The following is a 27,545-nucleotide window of genomic DNA, read 5'->3' on the forward strand; positions in this document are numbered from 1 at the left end:
CGATATCGCAATAACATCTGTTTATTATGACCGGTTTCGGCTTATTTTAAAGCCATCTTCAGGTTTCGTTGTACCCCCTATGGCTGGTGCTGGCCAAGTTTTTCACATGATACCAAGATCATATACTGTTACAGTGCATGATCATGGTATCACGTGAAAAACTGTGGAGCTGCATCAGCCATAAGGGGTCCAAAGAAACCTGAAGATGGCTTTAAAATAAGATGAAACTGATCATAATACTGAAATGTGATGGTGATCTCGACTGTAGATTTAACCAAAATAAGTGACTATCACGATTTTTATATGATTTTGTGATTATTCAAGTGCCTTTTGACTTTGACACCGTTTGTACTCCATTGATGTTTGCTCTAACAGCTATATTTATTCACCTTCTACAGAGCACGTGAACCATTACTTAGCATTTCCTCACTCTTTCACTTTGGGCCCCACTTCTTTCTTTCATCCATGTGTTTTTAAGTTTAAACTCCTTGTTGCTGGGTTCTTCAGAATGAAGTTATCTGTATTGATTTTCTGCCTGTATGTAGTTAATTTAGTTGTGAGTGTACCAGCCAATGTATTTTGGATTGCTTCCATTTATGACAGGGAAGATTTTCTTCGTCAAGCAAGAGTCGTAAATGATCAACGTCTTTTCATGAAAGTGAGGTGATTGTTCAGTCAGTGAACACAGCACTTGTCTGCAAAAGGAAAAGGTTCCAGATCTGACACAAAGTTTTAACCTGCAGGGAAGTTTCAAATCAGCCCATGCTTGGCTGCAGAGTGAACACTCATCAAGGAAGCTGTATTTATGCCTGTGGGAATATTTGCAATTGAAACTTCTGCTTGAAGATGAGTAGTAATATTTGAAACTGCAATAAATAAAAAATAAATTGTTGGTACCTGTGAAGTGAAAATCATTGCACTTGATAAAAAAGTTATAGGCTGGGGAAAGTTGGATAGGAGGAGCAGCTCATTCAGACTCCAGGCTGAGAGGGGCAAATCTGTTACGTAGACGAGGAGGTGAAAAGATTAAGGTTGTGGCTTCAAGAGGCATTTGGAAGTCAAAGATATTACACATACTGTGCCAATTCCAGCTAACAGGCAATCAGAATAGAGGTTGAGGAGAAGTAAAGTTAGATTGAGAGGTAGAGAAATTAGAAGTGGAACAGTAGTGCAAAAAAGAACTATGAAGAAAGCAGAAAAGGAAGAAGAGAAAAACCAAAAAGAAAAGATAATGAAACAAACAAAATACACTCCTCACATCCTGTCACATTACATGTTTGTGATTCCTTGCCCCTCCCCCCCTTTTTTCAAATTTTTTTTTTTAATTTCACAAATATGACAGGACATCCACACGAGACTCCCCAACTCTACTTTAAAAAAAAAAAGAGAGAGAGAGAGAGAGAGAGAGAGAGAGAGAGAGAGAGAGAGAGAGAGAGGAGAGGGGGAGAGAGAGGAGGACAGGGGGGGAGGGGGGGGGAGAGAGAGAGAGAGAGAGAGAGAGAGAGAGAGAGAGAGAGAGAGAGAGAGAGAGCATATGAAACATACTACTTGCTTTATTAAAAAACAACACACACGTCTTAATGTTATATGTGAGTGCAGGCTTTCACAATAAATTTCATATATGAAGTCTCCATGGGTTGTCAGTCGAGTAGTGTCGTCGTCTCGTAGCAACGTTTCTGGCCTGAAGATGATGGAGACGCATTCCATTGAAATGTTGCTACGAGATGACGACGCTACTCGGCTGACAACCCATGGAGACTTCATATACGCCTCAATGGGTTTGGCCTCAGCCATCCCCGGAATCATCAGATACACAGAACAGATGAGAAGTAATATTTCTACCATTAAAACAATAATAAATTTATAGAATAAAATGAAGACATAGCACATTTAAAAACCTTGATACACTGTATCTCCTCAATTTACCTGTACATTTGGACAATGACATGCTGTTTCATGAGGCAGCCTACCTTACTACCTTGTATTACAATCTGTGCATTATGTGGTGTTAAATCCAATTCGACTTGTCAACCGAAACTCAAATTGCAATATGCATTCGATGAGTATGTGCCAAGCAAGATCGTAAAAAATGCAAAAGAGCCACTGTGATGCAACAACCAAGTTAGAAAACTGCTACAGAAGCAAAGGGAACATCACAGCAAACATAAACATAGCCAAAGCCTTGCAGACAAACAAAAATTACACGAAGAGAAATGTAGTGTGAGGAGGGCTACGCAAGAGGCATTCAATGAACTTGAAAGTAAAGTTCTATGTACTGACTTGGCAGGAAATCCTAAGAAATTTTGGTCTCATGTCAAAGCGGTAGGTGGATCAAAACAAAATATGCAGACACTCTGTGACCAAAATGGTACTGAAACAGAGAATGACAGACTAAATAAAATACTAAATGTCTTTTTCCAAAGCTGTTTCACAGAGGAAGACTACTCTCCTCTAGATTGTTGCACAGATGACAAAATGGTAAATATCGAAATAGATGACAGAGGATTAGAAAACAATTAAAATTGCTCAAAAGAGGAAAGGCCGCTGGACCTGATGGGATACCAGTTGGATTTTACATAGAGTGTGCGAAGGAACTAGCTCCTCTTCATGCAGCGGTGTACCATAGGTCTCTACAAGAGCGTAGCGTTCCAAACGATTGGAAAAAGGCACCGGACATTCCAATTTTACAAGAACAGACGTCGAACAGATGTGCAGAACTATAGACCTATATCTCTAACATCGATCAGTTATAGAATTTTGGAACATATATTATGTTCAAGTGTAATAACTTTTCTGGAGACTAGGAAGCAGCATGTTTTTCGAAAAAGACGATCGTGTAAAACCCAACTCATACTATTCATCCACGAGACTCAGAGGGCCATAGACAAGAGGTTCACAGGTAGATGCCGTGTTTCTTGACTTCCGCAAGGCGTTTGATACAGTTCCCCACAGACGATTAATGAACAAAGTCAGAGCATCTGGACTATCAGACCAATTGTGTGATTGGATTGAAGAGTTTCTAGATAACAGAATGCAGCATGTCATTCTCAATGGAGAGAAGTCTTCCAAAGTATGAGTGATTTCAGGTGTGCCGCAGAGGAGTGTCGTAGGACCGTTGCTATTCACAATATATATAAATGACCTTGTGGATAACATCGGAAGTTCACTATTCACAATATATATAATTGACCTTGTGGATAACATCGGAAGTCCACTGAGCCCTTTTGCAGATGATGCTGTATTATATTGACAGGTTGTAACAATGGAAAATTGTACTGAAATGCAGGAGGCTCTGCAGCGAATTGACGCATGGTGCAGCGAATGGCAATTGAAACTCAATGTAGATAAGTGAGTACACTTGTTCACCCACTGGTTGAATACTGCTCACCAGTGTGGGATCCGCACCAGATAGGGTTGGTAGAAGAGAGAGAGAAGATCCAACGGAGAGCAGCGCGCTTCATTACAGGATCATTTACTAATCGCGCAAGCGTTACGGAGCTAATAACTCCAGTGGAAGACTGCAAGAGAGACGCTCAGCAGCTCGGTACGAGCTTTTGTTGAAGTTTCAAGAACATACCTTTATCGAGGAGTCAAGCAGCATATTGCTCCCTCAAACGTATATCTTGCGAAGAGACCATGAGGACAAAATCAGAGAAATTAGAGCCGACACAGAGGCATACCGACAATCTTTCTCTCCATGAACAATATGAGACTGAAATAGAAGGGAGAACCGATAGAGGTACTCAAGGTACCCTCCGCCACACACCGTCAGGTGGCTTGAGGAGTATGGAAATAGATGTAGAAATTAACATCCACAAATTTAGCATGCAGACATTTCAGAAATTAATGAACTGGAATGGTCACACTATATTCACCAATGATAATGGTCATCAATTCTTATGATGATTTCATGTCCTTTATAGACAACTGCACTTTGCGGCATCTTGTAAAGCAGCTTAAAAAGCTTTGTTTCAATTTGTTCTACAATACACTCCTGTAGTATACAGCATTTATACAGATATTATGTAATTAAACTTAACTGATGACAGTGTGGAACACCAGTGGTAGACAAGAAAATAATGAAGAAATACTTTGCATCAACTATCTCCTGCAAGATCTCTTCTGTGACAGTCTTCCCTATAGTATTTATAATTTCTTCACGAGTCCTAGATGATACATACGAGGTGTTTCTTTTACACGGGTTTCCTTATTTAGCTGTATGGCCAGATAAGAATGGATCAGATTCAGCTATCAGTTCTAAACACACCATAAAATTACCTGTCCTGAAAGAACCAGTCTGTACTTCAACTACATAAAACAGCAATGCCCTAGAAGAAAGTTTTTCCGATATAGCCAACATCATCTGAAGTACATTTCACAAATACTTTACTACTTCTTGCACTTGAGTAATAAATTGTTGATCAACACAACATACAGTATTTCTCCTTTCTTTGAAACTTAACACACTCGTGATGTGCACAGCAATTTCTATGCCCAATTACCCTTTGATTAGTGTGTTTCCAACCACTAAGGCCACTTGTACCAAATTGGGGTTAAATCCCAAACAGTTTACATGGTGCACAGTAAAGGGAAACCAGACTGGAAGAGTAAATCAAGTAATCATGTTGCACCACATCTCCATTCAACAATTTCCTTTCGAACAAATCCTTGGAAATTAATCTTCATTTATCATGATATGTTTGTTCCGGCTTTGCAAAATCAATGTTTCTATTCTTATTAACTCTGTTTTGTACTATGTAATCTTGTGGTTCTTTTCTTCCCAAAAGAAGGGCTCTTCTTCAATTGTAAACAGCCCTAGACCTAATTCTGGTTCACATGCTGTGGGATTTTTCATATGTTGGTTATCAACACTAATGTTGAGCTTTTCATCCACAACTGCCGCGCACTGAGGATCATTTCTAGGTTTCAAGATGTCAGGAAAGGAAGAACTCGAAGGAAGGACTTGCAGCTACAGAATCTAGTCCTTTGTTAACGAAAATTGTGTTTACCACTTCCTTTTCCCTCCGCCCCTTTTGCTCAACTTATTTCCTATAACCTTTGCAACTGAGACATTTCCAACAGTATATATTCACGTTTACTTTATACCAGAACTTCACCAAATTAATAAAACAGGAGGAAATACATACAAACAATAATAAAGATACCAAGCTACATCAAAGCTTCTGTTTCCGCATCTGATGCATCCTTGCCACAAAAAAACATTGCAGATGCAGCATTGATAGTTGCATAATGCGCACACCTCCACCCGTCTTCCTACGATTTCCCTCTCACGATTTCCACAACCATTACTGCTCTTCCCCTTTTTTTTCTGGCACACACAATTTTTCTTGCTAGAAAAATTGATGCCCTAGGCCTGGACCCATGCGTAAATGCAAAGAGAAGTATGAAACGTGTCCACAACTGAAGACAATTTGTTCTACGGAAGGTGTTTAAAAGTGACAAAAAAATTAAAAAATAAATACATATATAAATAATAAAATAAAAATTAAAAAATAAATAAAATAAAAATTTCTTGTACTTAAAATATACCTGCCCAATAAAAATGTGTGTCCACTACCGTAGAGACTCCATCCACGTATGTCATGACTGTGGTGAGTTGTGAAAATCGCTAGTTGGCATTTACCTCTACTTTAGGACAAACTAGAAGACCTACTACAGGATGCAGGCTATTCACTGGCTAATGATAGTGTAGCAGATGAGGACTGGGAGGTTCTGCCACAACCATTTCATGTATGATTTTATTTTAAATTAATACAATTTCATGAATGATTAATTTTAACAAATAACAGTTACAAGTAATCAGAAATCATTTATTGATAATTTTTAGGTGATTATATCAAATTGTATGATGTTGACTATAGTGAAAACAATGAAACAATGGAGTACTTTCATGAAGATGGCTACATAAATTTTTGGATGTGAACATTTTCAAAAGAACCAAGGCACAAACTTTCTTTGCATTTAATACATACGTATTTTGTTTTCCTTTTGCAAATTTAATAAGGACAGAAATTTGCATTTTTGACACCTGTCAGTTTTGGCCAATGGTTCCCTGCACGATGATAATTTCATCTGGTGTTTTGGTTACTGGGCGTCATTTTAATTTAGGCAGAGTTAGGCCTGGCCTGCTTCCTTATACACTGCTTCCATCGTGTGAGCCAATATTTCTTAGTGCTCTTGCTAATGACAATTTGAAATCAAAAGAGTCAAAGTATGTTTCTTTGCCTTGTGTATGAACCAGCAATTTACTACACACATATCACGAAAATGAAAAAATGCTCGCAAGGTACCAACCATTTGTCACAGTAGTGGCATGCGTACCATACCAAACATTGGTCCATTAGATCAACGACACCCATGTGTGCACTGTAACATTGTTTTCATTGCTACTGCTGAAAATGTCATGCAGCCTTTTTTCTTCAATTGCTTCTCCAGAAGAAACCCAGATCGAGCTCCTAGGAACCTATTCCTCCGCGCTTTCCTGTGTATATTTCACAATTCTTCAGTTCCTCGAATAGAGGAATACTAGTGAACAAATTATCGAAAAACATTTTACTGTTTTTGTGTTATATGCCATCACAGAATCTCAGGATGACACCTGCACGGGCACTTAACGCATTCAATATTTCTCTTCCACCACTACCTCCATGGTGGACTTCAAATCTGTGCATATCTCCTGAGCTACCTGCAGCAATCCACACCTTTTACATTTCTTTGCTGCCTGTTGCTTCAGTGTAATTTGACCCTTAACAGGTATAATTTGCTCATCAACAGACCTGATTTTCTTCCTGGTCACCTGCTTGCACAAATGATTTCTGAAGTGAATCTAAAACGGGGAGAATCTTGTACAGCCGATCGGTGCTTGTTCACTGTTATAAGCAAAATGAAGAAGTCTCACATGACTATTTCAAATCAACTGACTGGCATACTGTTAGCAATCAGATCCATTCAGAGGGCAGAGTCTGCAGACCAGTAGGATCTAATCCTAGAATATTTTATGTAAGGCATGATCAAATTTATATCCAAGAACTTCTGCAGTTCTAGTGCAATCAGACACAACTGTTTGTTTTCAGTCTGTGTTGCATACTGATTAGTTTCGTAAACAATGGTTTTGATCAAATAAAATGAGAACAGAGAAAGAAATATGGCACCAGGAGCCTCCTCTGGTATATCCCCCCCCCCCCCCCCCCCCCCCCAAAGAAGGGAAGAACAGATGCATGAAAACTTTCTGCCACAGTCCATGTACTATTTTCTCTCCTATGACCTAGTGCAGTGGTCACAAATCATGGCAGAACAGCACGAGATTCAGCCTCTACTTCAGAATCCTCTGAGCTTGAGTTTCTGGGATGATGTCAATTTTAGCCTCCTGTGGCATAACCTCCCAGTCCTCAGCTGCTTCACTATCACCCCCCAATGAACAGCCTGAGCCTTCTGGTAAGTCTTGAAGCATGTCCCGAAGTGGAGCCAAGCACAATACAACACACATGCACAGAGTCCAATGCAGTGGACATTTAAAAAAATTCATTCTCTGCAATAATATGATGATGTAAAGCACGCAAATGTATTGTAAAATATAGTTTTCTTACCACCTTTAAATGCCTTCTGTATGACGAGTTGCCTTCAAATGTGAACGCATGTGAAGACTTCTTCCCAGGCACCGTCTCTCTGACAGGCGCAGTTCTCAGACCAACAAAAGCCCTAGTACTAGCACCACTGGCTGCTAATTAACACGAGTGAGTAGCTAATGTTCGCCCAAAAGAACAGAGGCATTGGAAAGAGCAATAACAGGAGCGTATTAAACAGTAAAGTTGGCATCCACTGAAGGGGATACTAAGTGTGAGAGGACTAACGAGCTTCCGACATTTCTGTAAAAGCATTTAAAATAATTATATGAAATAGAGTAAAGAAAGGGATGGGATGGGTGGAAATTTGTGGCTTCCAGCATCAAACCCAGATTTAACTCTTCTCAGGAACAGCTGCCCCAATCACTTCATCAACTGGACACAGTCCACGAGCAACTCAAACTTCCATTTTGTTGCACACTGAGATGCACCATCCCTCATCCATTAACCCTCTACTCACAAATGATTGATTCCCGTTATGAGTTCGTACATTACTGTGTCCGCACTGAAATAAATGTCAAGGAGCCACATATATATTTAAGCAGTGGGCATATCTGACAGAACAGACACCACTCGTGATGACATGGCTGTGCATCCATCTAGACATGATTGTGTTTGCAAATATGATTCCAATACAATACCTAATGTTTCAGACAAGTAACTCAAAATTCTCACGGTAAATGCACAAATGAAAGCTGAGTTAATAGGATACCTTTAGAATTTCTTCCTTATCAGTGTGAGGTGGTAACCGGGCAAGAAATAGAGTTGCGCGGGGATTACCGACTACCCGAGCATTAGGGTGGTACTCAGCCACCATGGCACGTGCAATGCCCCGGTCGTGTGGTTCCGTGTCTGTGCCATCTATGCTGCCGACAGCCAGTGGGTTGTAGAATTTCCAAGCATATGGAGACCATCGTTCAGCTTCCTGCAACAGTAAGGAGAAAAACTTGAGGCTAAATTTTGATATCTCTTCATTTTTCACACCACAACAAAACTGAATTAAAAGCACAGACAGTATACCACTACAAATTACAGACTTCATTAGGGCTGGTAGTTGTGATGGTTTATCATGTGAAATTACTCTAAATGTCTTATCTGAAAACTACCTTGGGCAGTTAATCAGAGAACCAAATCATGAGGGTATCAACATTGATCTCTTTGTTACAAAAAGGTCCAAATTTTTTAACTAACATAGAGAAGAGAATCTGTGATCGTAAGGTCATAATACCAGTATTGACGATGGTTGTCAACAGAAATGTGAAGATGAAAGAAGGTATGATAATTTGCAGAGTATGGATGTAGATGTGAAACTTCTAAAACACCTTATCAATAACCACAATGTCATATTTTAGCAGAGACGCCATATTTGTTTTCGCTTCATATAAATGGGTCTCAGTCGTCAAGGAACCCATCGAACTAAGAATTTGTGTTCAAAAGTTTTAATTCACATAAGGTATGTGTATCTTCATGGATTTGATAGATAAGACTACAGAGGGGTATGCAACATATTATACAATGTGATGACAACAATGACACTCTCAGCAATTGAAGAAAAAATGCTGCATGACATTTTCAGCAGTAGCAATGAAAACAATGTTACAGTTGCACACTGACTTGGCAGCTCTCTTGTTAATACTGGTTCCGCAGTAGATAGTGAACCCCAGAACACTATAAAGTAATGGAGCACAAAAGAAAATAAAGCTATTCACATTTTCCACCTACATGCTGTTGCTTACTACAGTGCACACATGGGTGTCGTTGATCTAATCGAACAATGTTTGGCATGGTATGCACGCCACTACCGTGACAAATGGTTGGTACCTTGTGAGCATTTTTTCATTTTCATGATATGTGTGTAGTAAACTGCTGGTTCATACACAGGGCAAAGAAACATACTTTGACTCTTTTGATTTCAAATTGTCATTAGCAAGAGCACTAAGAAATAGTGGCTCACACGATGGAAGCAGTGTATAAGGCACTGGTGTAATTTCTGTTTGAAGGAAGCATTTAGCTCTGTCAATTTCTACCATCTCTGTGACAGTCAGTAGTTCTCACAGTGAATACAATAGTGGAAATTATCAAATGCCTGGAGTTTTTCTGACATGAAAAGTTCAGCTAGAATATTTCATACAACAATATCATCACAATACCATTTCTCATTGTATCTTAACAGCTAATTATAAGCAAGGGGCAAGTACCAGGATGCTTTGAAGTGACATTCAATGAGTTCCAGTGTCTTCAGTAAAAATAAAACATAGGTTACTGATATGGATTTGCCAGTTCTACAGCATGCTTTTAATTAAGGATATCAGCATATCACACGGACAATTACGATTTGTTAAAAACACACACACACACACACACACACACACACACACACACACACACACCAATTATACCAAGTGGTGAAAATTATGAAGAAATCTTGGAAAATCCCAATTGCATCAATCTAACTGAAGACATAAAAAAGGTAAAATTAGTTGAAAGCAAAAATATACATATGCAGAAAACATTAACCTATGTTATTGAAGACCATCACTTGTAATGACATCCTCAATGCCAACCAGCATCTCCCACTTTTCTAGCATGACATAGACATACTGAAAGCTTTGGATCAAGGCAATCAGATAGATGCTGTATCTCTTTATTTCCGAAAAACATTTGACTCAGTACCACACCTACACTTATTGTTAAAAGGACAATCATATAGGATATCAAGTGACTTTTTGGCAGGGAGGATGTAACATGTTATCTTGGATGGAGAGTAGTCGGATATAGAAGTAACGTCGGGCATGCTGTTCATGTTGTATATTAATGACCTTGCAGACAATATCAATAGTAAAATCAGGATTTTTGCAGATGATGCAGTTATCTACAATAAGTACTATACGAATAAAGCTGCATACATAGTCATGCAAATAAAATAGAAAGAAACTTCCACATGGGAAAAATATATTAAAAACAAAGATTCCAAGACTTACCAAGCGGGAAAGCGCCGGCAGACAGGCACATGAACAAAACACACAAACACACACACAGAATTACGAGCTTTCGCAACTGGCAGTTGCTTCGTCAGGAAAGAGGGAAGGAGAGAGAAAAATGAAAGGATGTGGGTTTTAAGGGAGAGGGTAAGGAGTCATTCCAATCCCGGGAGCGGAAAGACTTCCCTTAGGGGAAAAAAAAGGACAGGTGTACACTCGCGCACACACACACACACACACACACACACACACACACACACACACACACACACACACACACATCCATCCGCACATACACAGACACAAGCAGACGTCTGCTTGTGTCTGTGTATGTGCGGATGGGTGTGTGTGTGTGTGTGTGTGTGTGTGTGTGTGTGTGTGTGTGTGTGTGTGTGCAAGAGTTACACCTGTCCTTTTTTTTCCCCTAAGGGAAGTCTTTCCGCTCCCGGGATTGGAATGACTCCTTACCCTCTCCCTTAAAACCCACATCCTTTCATTTTTCCCTCTCCTTCCCTCTTTCCTGACGAAGCAACTGCCAGTTGCGAAAGCTCGTAATTCTGTGTGTTTGTTTGTGTGTTTTGGTGCATACATAGTCAGTTGGATCTCAATGAAATTTTAAAGTGGTGCAGGGACTGGCATCTGGCTTTAAATGTTCGGAAATGTAAAACTATGCACTTCACAAAATAAAAAAACATAGTATCCTAAGACTATAATATCAAAGAATTGCTGTTCGAATCGGCCAACTAATACTAATATCTGGTTGTAACACTTTGTAGGGATATGAAATGGAATGGAATGACCACACAGTTTACTACTAGAATACTAAGAAATGCAATCACTCTACCAGGGAGACTGCTTACAAAAATCACTGGTGTGGTCGATTCTCGAATATTGCTCAAATGTGTGGGTCCTGTACCAGATAGGACTAACAGGGGATGTTGAACATATACAGAGAAGGGCAGCACTAATGGTCACATTTGTTTAACTTGTGGGAGAGTGTCACAGAGAAACTGAAGGAACTGAACTGGAAGACTCTTGGAGATAGACATAAACTATCCCGAGAAAGTCTATTAACAAAGTTCCAAGAACCGGTTTTAAATGATTACTATACAAATATACCTCAACCCCCTACGTACTGCTCACATAGGGACCATGAAGATAAGATTAGAATAATTACTGCCTGCTCAAAGGCATTCAAACAATCATTCTTCCCGCACTCCATGTGTGAATGGAATAGGAAGAAAACCGAATAACTAATACAATGGGATGTACTCTCTGCCTTGCACCTCTTGGAGGTTTGCAGAGTATACATGTAGATGTATATATAAACAATTCCCGCTTCTGCCATACAACAGCACCATTTTTATTTTTCTAAGGAGTTCATTCTTAACGTGTTTTAAACCACAAGATAATGCAATTTATAGAAATAGCTTTTGTTTCCTTCATATAGTCACTAATCATGTGTAAATACCTCACTAGAATAACAGGTTTAACAATAGCAAACTTTTGTTTTGCAAATAATGGAAATGATGAGATATAAAACAAACTGTTTAACAAATATGTTATGCTAATGGAAATTGGAGAGTAAAAACAACAGGTTAAATCAAGGACAGATAAGGATGCTATCTGCTGATGAATTATCTGTGACACATAAGAACATTTAAAATATCAAAAATGGAGATACAGATGGAATAAAATAACTCAAATTTATAAATAATGGAAGAAGATGAGACAACAATTCACCTTATAGCTGAGTGATTTGTAAGCACACAAACAAGAAAATGTCGAAGCTTTTGGATGAAATTATTCTTCAGTGCTAACTAGTATCCACATTTCCTGGCCAAGTATGTTGTACCGGCACTGCAGAAAGTTGAACTACACCCGCCAGTGAAACGTATCCACGAATGTGCACACTTATAGCCTATTTATTCTTTATTGGTTAAAGCAAGAAAATCAAACAAATATGAAGGACACTTGGAATTATATTCAATATGAACAAGTTAATACGAGATTGTATATTCCATATTCAGACACAGGCAGGAAAACTTATGATTTTCTCCTTATCATCAAGACAAGAATAAAAATGAAACTTCTTCACCCATCACGTGGACTAATATGTTGCCTGACCAATCATGGCCCATATGTTTTGTATCTTTACAAAATCAAGACAAATGAATGATAGTTGCACCTGTGGCATTTTGGGCATTCCGGAGAACAGGTCGTGGGGCAGCTTGGTCTACCCAGATGCAGCAAATAATCGTGGTCAGGTATTGGGTACAATGGATCCCAAACAAGCAATGAGTCATTGTGGCTCATCTCAGATGATAATACAGCTGCAGAATCAAGAATGGCTGAGAAAGTCCTTCATGAGGCATTCAGCCTCATGTCAGCTTGCTCCTATATTGGTAAGACAACATTCTGCATTGGTGGAGAGCAGGCAACTGAGGTCAGCGACCAATGAATGAAACAGTCTTCAAGACTTTCAGATGGGCTGTTGCAAATGCATGTTGATTTTACAATGTTACAGTGAATCATGGAATCTATTGTCATAGTGGAAATGCTGGTGATGTTCTGCCATATACCCATGGAATTCAACAGACTATAATGGTTGATTGGGATGGTTTGAAGGTAGCTCCTGTAGTGGGAACAACCATCTACAATTTAGATGTACCCTAAATGAGTGAACAAAACAGACAGTTACTGATTTTACTCATAGAATGTGTAGTACCAACAGTAGTTGGGTAATCTCTTTTTTGTGCAAGTACCAGGTATGGGAAGTAAGTTCATATGTAACTGCACACTAAGACCATTGTCCAATGAGAGTAGCAGATTTTCGGAAGAGGCTATATGTGCCAAGTTTCCCACAGACACAGTTCTGCTGTGGTTATGGATAACATGTGCAACACAGTGTGGGAATGAAATGGCGTGGCAACTGTACATGTACTTCAGAATATGCGAGACAATATGATTCCCGCGCACACAATACCTAAATTGTAAACAGACCCAAAATGAGGTTCTTGAGGACCAAATGGAGTGTTGTATCCAGCCACAGAGAAATAGTGTCAACAACTTGACCAAGACTGCAGCAGATGGGGGTAGTAATCTGTAACTTATTTTTTTAAGTTCCCCCATATAAATAATCATTACCTACATTTTTAATTATAAACAACAATTAGTATTCAAGATCAAAGGCTGTTACTATTCAGAATAAATAAACATGTAAATGCACTGTAAGTGGCTCCAAGGGAGGACACCATCTGTAAGCTTAGCAACGTTTTCAGCCTTGTTTGTGTGTCTCATCTATGCAGTGATTGGTTGGTTGCTTTAAAAAAGGGGGAAGAGAGGGGGGGGGGGGGGGTGGAAGAGACCAAACTGAGATGTCATCGGTCCCTTGTTCCCCGTAAAATAATTACACAAGGGAAAGGAGATGCACAGCACAATAACAGGAGAAAGGAAGCCACTCTGTGACACATTAAAACATCCACCCAAAAGCAATAGAGTGCAGAACACAAAGGGACAAAGGAAATGTGCTAAAATTTACATAGAATGATAAAATCCACTGTCATGTATAAAAAGTGAAACTAAATTAGCCGATGAGGCATTGTCAGCTAAAATTAATGGCAACGAGTCCAGTACCTGAAGAATCTGTCGCAGGGCAGCCAAAGAAGAACAGCTCACCAAGATATGGGCCACTGCCAGCCAGGCACCGCACCGACACTGAGGTGGGTCATCACAGCACAGGAGGTAGCAGTGTGTCATCCAAGTGTGGTCAATGCGGAGCTGACAGAGAACCACAGAGTCCTTGCGAGAGGCCCGCATGGAGGGCTGCCACACATTCGTAAGCTCCTTAATGACACACAGTTTGTTGTGTGTGATGAGGTTATGTCATTTCATCGCCCAAAGCCGCAAAACCTGGCAGCATAGCACTGAACGCAGCTCAGTTGCAGAGAAGGCAATCTCCATAACCGGTTTCCACATAGCCTGTTTGGCCAGCCTGTCGGCAAGTTCGTTGCCTCGGATTCCAGCATGACCTGGGGTCCATACAAACACCATTGAATGAATGGACCATTCCAGGGCATAGATGGACTCCTGGTTGGTCGCTACCAAAGGATGACGAGGGTAGCACTGGTCAATAGCTTATAGGCTGCACAGAGAGTCAGGGGGAAAAAAAAAAAAAAAAAAAAAAAAAAGGACGACGACTCCCCAGGGCATGAACGGATGTGCTCAAGAACATAAGATACAGCCATCAGCTCGGCAGTGAAAACACTGCAGCAATCAGGCAAGGAATGCTGTTCAATTTGTCCTCCATGGACATATGCAAAGCCAATGTGAGCATCAGTCATCAAGCCATCCGTGTAAACCACTTTGTGGCCTCGGTACATTTCAAGAATCTGGACAAAGGCAAGGACTCCAGTTCAGAAACAAGGGATCGAACACGAACTGAAATTGGAAGTCCTGACCTGGGCTGCCGATGCGGGAGATGAGCCACTGTGGGTGAGAAAATGAGACGGGAATTTGGATGGGCAGGAGAACTACGAACATGTGCAATGTAACTGGCCAGCAGTTGTGCACACCTAACCAGCAATGGAGGGACTCTGACCTCTACGAGGACACTGGTCACCAGACTCATCCTACAAGCTCCTGTTACCAGGTGAATGCCACAGTGGTGCACTGGGTCGAGTAAACGCATCACTGAGTGCGCCGCCGACCCATAAACGAAACTCCCATGGTCAAGGAGGGATTGAACAAGGTCTCTATAGAGTTGTAGCAGCATAGAGCTATCTACACCCCAGTTGGTATTGCTCAGGTGATGGAGCGCATTTAGGTGCTGCCAGCACTCCCACTTAAGCTGACGAAGGTGAGGAAGCCTAGTCGACCAGGCATTGAAAACCAGTCCTAAGAATCGATATGTCTCCACTACAGCGAGTGGATTGTCATTAAGGTAAAGTTCCAGTTCTGGATGAACGGTACAACACCGACAGAAGTGCATAACACATGACTCTGCAACCGAAAACTGGAAACCGTGGGCTAGAGCCAATGACTGCACCTTGTGGATGGCTCCCTGTACACACCGATCAGCAACACCAGTACTGGTGGAGCAGTATGAAATGCAGAAGTCGTCTGCATACAGAGAAGGTGAGAGGGACAACCCTACAGAAGTTGCGTACTAAAAGCTTGTTACCAACACAGATAAGTAGATTTCTCAGATTCATATGTAGTAGCTCACTGAAACAGGGCATTTTCTAGATAGACTAAAATACATCATTGTTAAACCATTGCATAAAAAAGGAGATAGGTCTTATGCTAACAACTACTGCCCAATCTCACTTCTGACAGCTATATCCACAATTCTTGAAAAAGTAATGTATTCAAGAGTAACTTCACCTATTTGTAAAAATGAAGTATTAACAAAAGTCAATTTGGTTTTCAGAAAGGCTTTTCCACAGAAAATGGTATATACGCTTTCTCTGATCAAATATTAAATCCTCTGAATAACCAAACATCACCCATTGGAATATTTTGTGATCTCTCAAAGGTTTTTGACTGTGTGAATCATGAAATTCTTCTAGATCAGCTTAAGTATTGTGGTATGAGTGGGATGGTGCAAAAATGGTTTAATTCATATTTACCTGGAATAATGAAGAAGATTGAAACTAACAGTGCAGGTAGTCTGCAAAAATCAGCAGAGCCCTATGCTGGAAAGGTATCAAGAGTGGTGTCCCACAGGGTCCAGTCTTGGGTCCCTTATTGCTCTTAATATATATTAATGACTTGCCACTCCTTATCCATGTAGATGCAAAGCTATTTCTTTTTTCTGATGATGTTGTTGTTGTTGTCTTCAGTCCTGAGACTGGTTTGATGCAGCTCTCCATGCTACTCTATCCTGTGCAAGCTGCTTCATCTCCCAGTACCTACTGCAACCTACATCCTTCTGAATCTGCTTAGTGTACTCATCTCTCGGTCTCCCTCTATGATTTTTACCCTCCACACTGCCCTCCAATGCTAAATTTGTGATCCCTTGATGCCTCAAAACATGTCCTACCAACAGATCCCTTCTTCTAGTCAAGTTGTGCCACAAACTTCTCTTCTCCCCAATCCTATTCAATACCTCCTCATTAGTTACGTGATCTATCCACCTTATCTTCAGCATTCTTCTGTAGCACCACATTTCGAAAGCTTCTATTCTCTTCTTGTCCAAACTAGTTATCGTCCATGTTTCACTTCCATACATGGCTACACTCCAAACAAATACTTTCAGAAACGACTTCCTGATACATAAATCTATATTCGATGTTAACAAATTTCTCTTCTTCAGAAACGCTTTCCTTGCCATTGCCAGTCTACATTTTATATCCTCTCTACTTCGACCATCATCAGTTATTTTACTTCCTAAATAGCAAAACTGCTTTACTACTTTAAGTGTCTCATTTCCTAATCTTATTCCCTCAGCATCACCCGATTTAATTTGACTACATTCCATTATCCTCGTTTTGCTTCTGTTAATGTTCATCTTATATCCTCCTTTCAAGACACTGTCCATTCCGTTCAACTGCTCTTCCAAGTCCTTTGCTGTCTCTGACAGAATTACAATGTCATCGGCGAACCTCAAAGTTTTTACTTCGTCTCCATGAATTTTAATACCTACTCCAAATTTTTCTTTTGTTTCCTTTACTGCTTGCTCAATATACAGATTGAATAACATCGGGGAGAGGCTACAACCCTGTCTCACTCCTTTCCCAACCACTGCTTCCCTTTCATGCCCCTCGACTCTTATGACTGCCATCTGGTTTCTGTACAATTTATAAATAGCCTTTCGCTCCCTGTATTTTACCCCTGCCACCTTTAGAATTTGAAAAAGAGTATTCCAGTCAACATTGTCAAAAGCTTTCTCTAAGTCTACAAATGCTAGAAACGTAGGTTTGCCTTTTCTTAATATTTCTTCTAAGATAAGTCGTAAGGTCAGTATTGCCTCACGTGTTCCAACATTTCGACGGAATCCAAACTGATCCTCCCCGAGGTCTGCGTCTACCAGTTTTTCCATTCGTCTGTAAAGAATTCGCGTTAGTATTTTGCAGCCGTGGCTTATTAAACTGATAGTTCGGTAATTTTCACATCTGTCAGCACCTACTTTCTTTGGGATTGGAATTATTATATTCTTCTTGAAGTCTGAGGGTATTTCGCCTGTCTCATACATCTTGCTCACCAGCTGGTAGAGTTTTGTCAGGACTGGTTGTCCCAAGGCCGTCAGTAGTTCTAATGGAATGTTGTCTACTCTGGGGGCCTTGTTTCGACTCAGGTCTTTCAGTGCTCTGTCAAACTCTTCACGCAGTATCGTATCTCCCATTTCGTCTTCATCTACATCCTCTTCCATTTCCATAATATTGTCCTCAAGTACATCGCCCTTGTATAAACCTTCTATATACTCCTTCCACCTTTCTGCCTTCCCTTCTTTGCTTAGAACTGGGCTGCCGTCTGAGCTCTTGATATTCATACACGTGGTTCTCTTCTCTCCAAAGGTCTCTTTAATTTTCCTGTAGGCAGTATCTATCTTACCCCTAGTGAGATAAGCTTCTACATCCTTACATTTGTCCTCTAGCCATCCCTGTTTAGCCATTTTGCACTTCCTGTCGATCTCATTTTTGAGACGTTTGTATTCCTTTTTGCCTGCTTCATTTACTGCATTTTTATATTTTCTCCTTTCATCAATTAAATTCAATATTTCTTCTGTTACCCAAGGATTTCTAGCAGCCCTCGTCTTTGTACCTACTTTATCCTCTGCTGCCTTCACTACATCCCTCAGAGCTACCCATTCTTCTTCTACTGTATTTCTTTCCCCTATTCCTGTCAATTGTTCCCTTATGCTCTCTCTGAAACTCTGTACAACCTCTGGTTCTTTCAGTTTATCCAGGTCCCATCTCCTTATTTTCCCACATTTTTGCAGTTTCTTCAGTTTTAATCTACAGGTCATAACCAATAGATTGTGGTCAGAGTCCACATCTGCCCCTGGAAATGTCTTACAACTTAAAACCTGGTTCCTAAATCTCTGTCTTACCATTATATAATCTACCTGATACCTTTTAGTATCTTCAGGGTTCTTCCACATATACAACCTTCTTTCATGATTCTTAAACCAAGTGTTAGCTATGATTAAGTTGTGCTCTGTGCAAAATTCTACTAGGCGGCTTCCTCTTTCATTTCTTAGCCCCAATCCATATTCACCTACTATGTTTCCTTCTCTCCTTTTTCCTACACTCGAATTCCAGTCACCCATTACTATTAAATTTTCGTCTCCCTTCACTATCTGAATAATTTCTTTTATTTCATCGTACATTTCTTCAATTTCTTCATCATCTGCAGAGCTAGTTGGCATATAAACTTGTACTACTGTAGTAGGTGTGGGCTTCGTATCTATCTTGGCCACAATAATGCGTTCACTATGCTGTTTGTAGTAGCTTGCCCGCATTCCTATTTTCCTATTCATTATTAAACCTACTCCTGCATTACCCCTATTTGATTATGTGTTTATAACCCTGTAGTCACCTGACCAAAAGTCTTGTTCCTCCTGCCACCGAACTTCACTAATTCCCACTATATCTAACTTTAACCTATCCATTTCCCTTTTTAAATTTTCTAACCTACCTGCCCGATTAAGGGATCTGACATTCCACGCTCCGATCCGTAGAACGCCAGTTTTCTTTCTCCTGATAACGACATCCTCCTGAGTAGTCCCCACCCGGAGATCCGAATGGGGGACTATTTTACCTCCGGAATATTTTACCCAAGAGGATGCCATCATCATTTAATCATACAGTAAAGCTGCATGTCCTCGGGAAAAATTACGGCTGTAGTTTCCCCTTGCTTTCAGCCGTTCGCAGTACCAGCACAGCAAGGCCGTTTTGGTTAATGTTGCAAGGCCAGATCAGTCAATCATCCAGACTGTTACCCCTGCAACTACTGAAAAGGCTGCTGCCCCTCTTCAGGAACCACACATTTGTCTGGCCTCTCAACAGATACCCCTCCGTTGTGGTTGCACCTACGGTACGGCCATCTGTATCGCTGAGGCACGCAAGCCTCCCCACCAACGGCAAGGTCCATGGTTCATGGGGGGAGGTTTCTGATGATATAAATTTAATAATCACACGCAACACGCACGAATTAGTTGAGGAAATTGTAAATAATTTCTTTCAGAAAATTCTTAAGTGGTTCTCTGCAAATGGACTCTCACTAAATTTTGAGAAAACATGGTATATACAAATGACGTAACATCATTGACAAATAGAGACTTTGAACAGAAGTCTGTTGCTAAGGCAGAATATTCAAAATTTCTGGATGTGGGCACTGATGAGAAACTGAACTGGAAGAAATATATTGATGATCAGCAGAAACAGTTATGTTTAGCTGATTATGGATCAGGGTTACTGCAAAATGTGGTGATAAGCATTAAATTAGACTACTATGCCTATTTTCATTCACTGATTTTGTATGGCATATTTGGGGTAATTCATCATTAAGAGAAAAAGTGTTGAGGGTAATAGCTGGAGCCCATCCAAGATCACTTTGGGAGCTCAGGATATTGACAGTACCTTCGCAATACATATTCACACTTATGAAATTTGTTGTTAGAAGCCCATTCCAATTAAAAAAATAGGAAGCACATAGCTACAGTACTAAAAGAAAGAATGATTTTCACAGTTTTGGGTTAAATCTGCCTTTGGCACAGAATGGAGTAGTTATGCTGCCACAAAAATCTTTGGACATTTGCCAAATAGAAACTGACAGATAGGCAACCAATATTTAAAAACAAATTAAAAGAATTTCTGAATAACAAATCCTTCTAGATGAATTTTTGGATATGAAGTAGTAGGTGTGTGTGTGTGTGTGTGTGTGTGTGTGTGTGTGTGTGTGATTTGCTGTACAGCTACTGCACCAAAGTGCGGCACGTGGATGGTCCTTAGCTAACATTTTCCAGTCTCATTTATCTGCCTCTCTTTCCGTATGCTCAGCTCCTACAAAAACTGTTTTCTGATAACTCTGTAATATGATTGTTTATCTCTCGCCTAAGCTCTTTTGATAAACTTCATAGAAATAAATATGAGTTTAATTTTACTGGCACAAGTTCCTGACATCCTACACTGCAAGTTTTATGAGATATTAAGCTTGTGTGTGTATGTGTGTGTGTGTGTGTGTGTGTGTGTGTGTGTGTGTGAAAATTGCAAAGATTGCTATGAACTTCAGGATAACATTAATCATTCACAAAATGGTAAAAAAAATGTTTTCTGTTCTTAACTTGTCAGGCTTTTCAGTGATTGATTAAGTATCAGGCTACGAATTTTTGGGGTTATCAGCATAACTCTCCAAGCTCAAGATATATTATGTAACCACATCTAAAATCCAATCTGCCTATTGGAAACATGGCAAGTAATTTACAGAGAACGTGGGTGCACTGCACAGTGGAAGAGTACAGGCTACTGATTTATTTAATGCCAGATTATATAAAATTGTAACAGTATGACTCTTTAAGGGCATGTGTGTTTCAATAATCTAACACATTTTAAACTTCTGATATCCTTAAATTTTGGACTACTGTATACATGTAAAATGTGGGTAACCTGTGTACATTTAATTAATGTATTACTTACATTTTCCTCGAAAGTACAAATATATACAGCCAAATTATTACAGACAATGAGGGAAGTAACAAGCTATTAACATGGGCACTGCCGTTGGAATCTTAGAAGTGTATTTCGTCCAATAAAGATTAGCTGGTTAAAGAGATTATTTACCAGACAGACATACAAAAACATAGGCCTAATAAATTACGGTGTCACCTCTCCTTATCAAGCTACTCAGATCTTTGAAACATTTTTACATTCATGATGATTATGATTATATAATCTAATGAAAAACAACAAGATGTTGGCTCACCGCTAGTTTAGACTTGTCTCTCGAAATCACTCTTTTGTGTCCTTCTGCAGGCCGTGAACATTCGCCTTCACACCTAAAACATGGTTAAAGTGCATATGGTTCTTACATGAAGACATGCCAATGTCCAGCAACAATTTAAGTAAACAAATTAAACTCTTACTCTCTTTTCCGGTATTCTCTGCTGTATTTTTCACTTGAGATCTCTCTTTCACGCTTTCCTTTCCGAATGTGTACGCTACTCTCCATCCTAAATTACTTCACAGTAGCAAAAATATTTAGTCACATCTAAACACATTGTATACAACACATAACACTTTTGCCGCAATGTTTTTTATTTTTTTTTTTTTTTTTTTTTTTGGAAGGAAATAGATGTGCAGGCGCATATCGATATTTTGCGAACAAATCGATTATGGCCACTAAATCGAAACACCAGCATTTCAATTTTCAAAATATTCATACAATTCTCTGGCCCGTAGCTCTGTTTTGAAAAATTGGTTATTATTTTATTACGTTTAAACTGTCCTAGAAATATGAGCTGCTGTGACATCTTTCCACAAACCAACGTCAAGTTCTGCTAATCATCTCGTTCACCCAAGATGAATTAACAAATTACTCAATATTAATTTGTTTATTTCCTCAGGAAGCTATGATGCACCTTCAGTGCTTTAAGCTCACTACCCCTATCTTTGATCAAATCTACAGCGAGGTCCTAGATTTGGTCAAATATTGGACGACATTTGACAAAGTTCCTATTACACCATCAAATATTTTTGGCAAAGAAATTTGATAGTGTAATACCGGCCTTATGTAATGGTGGTTTTGTCACGATGTATGTTTGTTACTACATCGGTCCTTACGTGATTTTGCCTGGCTCTAAAATTTTGGTTTTCCCTGTGAATGTGTATTAACAGGATCGTGTACCAGTGTTCGTAATGCTTTCTTGACAAGAGCTATTATTGTCAGTTTTAAAGTTCTGAAATGTATACAGTTTTTTTTTTCTATCTATTGAGTTTTCTTCCCTCTGAAACGGGGGGGGGGGGGGGGGCTGTCAGCAGCTTAGTACGCCGCTCTTCAGCCTATAGAATTTGTTTTAAAAAGATGAAGATAATAAATAATAAAAGTTGGGGATGAAATCGGTGACTTAAAGGTAAAATTGTGGAACTTAACATAAAACAAAGGGTTGATGATGCTAATAAAATACACAGGAAGCAAGAAAATAATAGACAGACAATTAAAAAACACGGCGAGAGTCCGGTTTCTGTTCGCAACACTTTGCAAAGACGCACAACACTGAACACTCACTCAAACACTGCATTAAAAAGGTGGCACAAATATGACATACCATAGCCGACAGCAGGTGGGTGGAAACTGGACAGGTGATGGGAAAATAAAAAAGGGGGGAAGAAGAGAAAAAGCGAAAAGGGGGGGGGGGGAGGAGGAAAAGGAGCCAATGGAGGATGAGGTCCCATAGGAGGGGTGGGGGGTGCTGAGCAGACGCGACAGGGAGTGTGGAAGTCAAGGAAGGGGAATACAAAAGGACTCGAGGGAGGGGGGGGGGGGGGGGGGAGAAGGGAGATGGGAGAAGATAGGCGGGGAGAAAACACAGGATGGAAGGGGGCGGGGGAAGAGAGAGACCAGGGAAAGGACGGAGGAAAGGAGGAGGGGTGAGGATCAGAATTGATAGGAGGGAGAGATGGTATCATCCGGGAGGGGGAGTTGACGGAAGCCACCTTGGGAAAGGAGATGAAGGGTGTGGAGATGGAGGGTAGGGGGGACACAACAGTGAAGACGTGGCAGGGATGGGAGGTCGAGAGGAGAGGAGAGGTGCAACCAGAGGGTGAGGGGGATAAAGGTGGCGGGAGGTGTAGAGTATGCGAATTTGTTCGAGGCATAGGAGCAGATGGGGGAAAGGAATTAGGGCATAGAGGATCCGCGTGGGGGACGAGAGGCGTATGCACAAGGTGAGGCGGAGTGCCTGACGCTCAAGGATCTAGAGGAACTAATAGAATTGGGGGGGGGGGGGGGGGCAGATATCTAGGTGGGACTAGCATAACAGAGAATGGGACGGAGTAAGGATTTGTAGGTGTGGAGGATGGTAGAGGGGTGCAACCACCATGTCCAGGAGTTGGAGGCAGTTGTGGGCTTTGGATTGGATGGAGCAGAGATGAGGGATCCAGGTGAGGTGACAGTCAATGTAGGTGAGGGTGGGGTGAGGTGTACATGACGGGTGCAGATGTTAAGGGAGAAATCCAGGGGCCGGAAGGAGCGAGTGGTACGACCTACGATGATTACCTGGGTCTGATACCATTTGTGGGCTTCACCAATATAGTAATGTGAGTTTTTATATTTTGGCTGTATATGTCACTGGGCGTAAGTTTCTCAGCGTAAGTGCCTCCTGCCTTTCTTGGTGTATAACTACATTATTTTTTATCAATTCTCCCATACTGTTATAATGGGAGTGTTAATTTCCTTCCTTTTTTATTGTTATTTTACATAAGAACATTATTAATACTGATAATTTACACATTGCCTTTGTACGCCAATTGTCACATATTTCTCGGCACGAGCACCACCTGCCCTGTTTTCAGAGTAACTACACTTGCCGATTACACTCAGTCGGTTGTGAGTGCTGCAAGATCCATAAGCTATTTTATATTTACGTGACGAACCCTAATTCTAGGGCTATATTTTATTTTTGACACATGGACCTATGCCAACATGTGTAAAAATGGTGATAGTACATTAGTTCTCACTAATGTACCAGTCGTCGTTATCATACTTCTGTAATGCAAGAGTTCTCTAATTTGTGTTACAATATATTCTTGGCTTATAAGTTTCAATCTTTTCTAATGTAAGCTATGATGTTCATTGTCCTTAGGTTACCTTCTGAAGAAGACAAATTTATATTTGTCGAAACCTAGGTAAAGAATTTCTTTATCCATTGCAACTGGTCGGCTGTTTATAATTTTATAATTGTAGATTTAATATTACCAGAGTCAACAAATTGTAAAATATCATTGACTCCAGACTCCACTATAACAAATATCGTATTTTTCAAATTTGTTCTTCTTGCACCCTGCACGTCCTTCATTCTAATTTCTGATTGTCCAATCTTTTTTCTTTTGTTCAGAATTTGGTTCTTCAGTTGTATTAAAAGTCACCGTGTCATCAATATTCATTCACAGTTGCCATACGCACTTTTAATAGATTTGCTGCTTGCTAGTTCTCTGTTTCTCTATTCTCATCTTATTATTTTAGTAATAGTATTGGAAACGTTTTATCTTATTTGTAGTTTCCACCAAGTCATGCTAATACTTAGCGTCAGTGCACCATAGACATATTTACAAAAAATTCTAAATATAAATAAAAATTTGAAGTAATCTTTAACTGCCTTGTCGTCTGATAAACACTGCAAGTATGCAAAAGATTTCCACCAAAGCTGGGAAACAATGCATTATGACTAATCCAAGTCGAACACTTTTTGAATGCACAAAAATGCATGCGTGCTTGCACAGTTGGAAATAATGCAAGCGAACAGATAAAAAAGGTATCATGTTGACCACGTTTACATCCTTCTCCTCTACGCTTGTTGTACTCAAAACTCTGTCGATCATAAATAAATACTACTGTTACTACAAGCCACTGATATTCTGACTACAGATTCCCATTGTTTCTGACTTGCATAGTAATTACAGAGAACTATCTGAACAAGATGAAGGAAAGGCAGAAGACTTTAAAGTGCACATCACTGTGAAGGACAACGCACAGCTGCTGTTGTTTCCCACACTTCCTGTCCACCTTACAATACGGTGAGCAAACATAGCAAGACAGTGAATGTATCAAACCCTTTTCTGCAAGCCAATGGGCACCATCCTTGGTCATTCTGAAGAAGTCTTCAGGTGGTTCACGTTTGTATTGTGACATTGGGGCACCAGTAAACCCACAAACTGTAGAGGATTCTTTTCCTATTCCACATCTGAAGATACTGATGGACTGACTGGGACAGGGCAGATGCTTTCCAAAGATAGATTTGAGAGAGGCGTATATACAGTTACCGCTGGGCAAACATTCCAAGCAATCCTTTGCGATAAACACTCACTTTGGTCACCATTCGGAAGTACTTCAGCTCCTGTAATTTTTCAGCGGTTCGTGGAACAGTTAACAGCGAAAGTCCCTACTTGTGCTAACTATCTGGATGATATTGTTGTTGCACGTGGAATGCCTGCAGAAAATTTAGCAAATTTAGACTGTTTGTGTCAAGTTCTTTCTGCAGCTGGTTTAAAATGCAACAAAGGAAAGTGACCCTTTTTCCATGTAGAACTGAACTATTTAGGTCACGTAATACATGCACAGGGTATGCATTCAATGCATTCGCACATGGTCCAAAGAATGCCAGAACAGATTTCAGCTATTGAAAGAGGCACTGTTAAGTCGTAGATGTCTGATTCACGCTGACCTTGCTAAGCCTGTTGTGTTGGCCTTGCAAGCATCTTCTTTTGGAATTGGAGCGTTGCTCTTCCATAAGATTGGTCATTCTGATAGACCTATTGCTTTTGCCTCAAAATCTCTAAACAAAGTGGAGGGTAACTACAGTCAGAATGGGAAAAAAAAAGGCGCTCGCTGTTATCTATGGTGTTACAAAATTCCGCCAGTATTTGTACTGTCTGAAGTTCTATATGTTGTCAGACCATCGACCTTCGACGACGTTGATCAATACTGCCAACCCTGTCCCACCTTGGACAGTGCGAAAGTTGTAATGTTGGGGTCTGATATTGTCTAATTACCAGTATGAGTTGTAGTACATTCTAACATTGACGTGTTGTCTCGATTACCGGTCAGTAATGAGACAGAGGTTGATTCGTCTGAGAAATCATGTTTTCATATTGATTCTCTGGATATCGAATGTCTTCAAAATTTTCCTCTCAACTTTTGGCGTGTTGCTGCAGCAGTTACTTCTGGTGCAGCTCTTCAGGTTGTTTTGCAATACATGAGTCACTGGTGGCCAGACAGGTTTAAAGAAATTCCCGACCCAGTGGTGTGACATTATGTTTCTTTTCGTCACAAAGATCAGGTGTTTTGCTATTAAATAGTGAGAACGATTATGCATGTGTTATGATTCCTCAGTTTCTTCAGCAGGCAGTTCTGTCTTTCTTTCACCAAGATCACTGGGACATAGTTCGCACGAAGCAATTGGCCCACCATCATTTTACTTGGGAGGGCATGGACGCTCAGTTTGAGCAAATGACCACTCATTCCAAAGTTTGTGCAGAAAATCAGTCAGCTCCCGTGTAATGCTTTTTTGAGTGGCCATGACTGTCATTCATATTGATTTCATGGATCCATTCTGGAACATGCGACTGTTGTTAGTGTAGATGCTTACAGTAAGTTTGCTTTAGCTGTCCCCTTGACATCCATCACTGCTGGAAGTACAGTTTCAGCTTTGTCTTCTATTATTTGCTAAGAAGATCTTCCTGAGGTCACTGTCTCAGACGAGGGTTCACAATTCACATCAGCCATTTTCCAATAGTTTTGTGCCACCAATGGCATACACTAAGTGACCACAGCTTATTTTCACCCCCATTCAAACAATGAGGCAGAATGGCTTGCTTGAACATTCAATGTTGCCCCCACACATGGGAGCAGGCATTGAAAATTTTTTGGTCCTCCTACTGCAAAGAAAAGAAAAGAAAATTTTGAAGTAGGTATTAAAATCCATGGAGAAGAAATAAAAACTTTGAGGTTCGCTGATGACATTGTAATTCTGTCAGAGATAGCAAAGGACTTGGAAGAGCAGTTGAACAGAATGGACAGTGTCTTGCAAGGAGGGTATAAGATGAACATCAACAAAAGCAAAACGAGGATAATGGAATGTAGTCAAATTAAGTCGGGTGATGCTGAGGGAATTAAATTAGGAAATGAGACACTTAAAGTAGTAAAGGAGTTTTGCTATTTGGAGAGCAAAATAACTGATGATGATTGAAGTTGAGAGGATATA

General features: G+C 40.2%; 1 protein-coding gene across 1 annotated transcript in view; it reads right to left on the reverse strand.

The window, feature by feature from the left end:
- Positions 1 to 21,961, reverse strand: part of LOC126291840 (U11/U12 small nuclear ribonucleoprotein 35 kDa protein-like) — a 37,391-nt gene extending 15,430 nt beyond the window's left edge. Inside the window, exons 1-3 of the mRNA XM_049985555.1 lie at positions 21,711 to 21,961; positions 21,551 to 21,623; positions 8,356 to 8,568 (exon numbers count right to left, since the gene is read on the reverse strand). Coding sequence (XP_049841512.1) covers positions 8,356 to 8,568; positions 21,551 to 21,623; positions 21,711 to 21,796 — 372 coding nt within the window. The 5' untranslated portion in view covers positions 21,797 to 21,961. The remainder of the gene's footprint in view (positions 1 to 8,355; positions 8,569 to 21,550; positions 21,624 to 21,710) is intronic.
- Positions 21,962 to 27,545: the final 5,584 nt, after the last annotated feature.

The sequence above is a fragment of the Schistocerca gregaria genome, chromosome 9, assembly GCF_023897955.1.
Source record: "Schistocerca gregaria isolate iqSchGreg1 chromosome 9, iqSchGreg1.2, whole genome shotgun sequence".
NCBI classification, from domain to species: domain Eukaryota; kingdom Metazoa; phylum Arthropoda; class Insecta; order Orthoptera; family Acrididae; genus Schistocerca; species Schistocerca gregaria.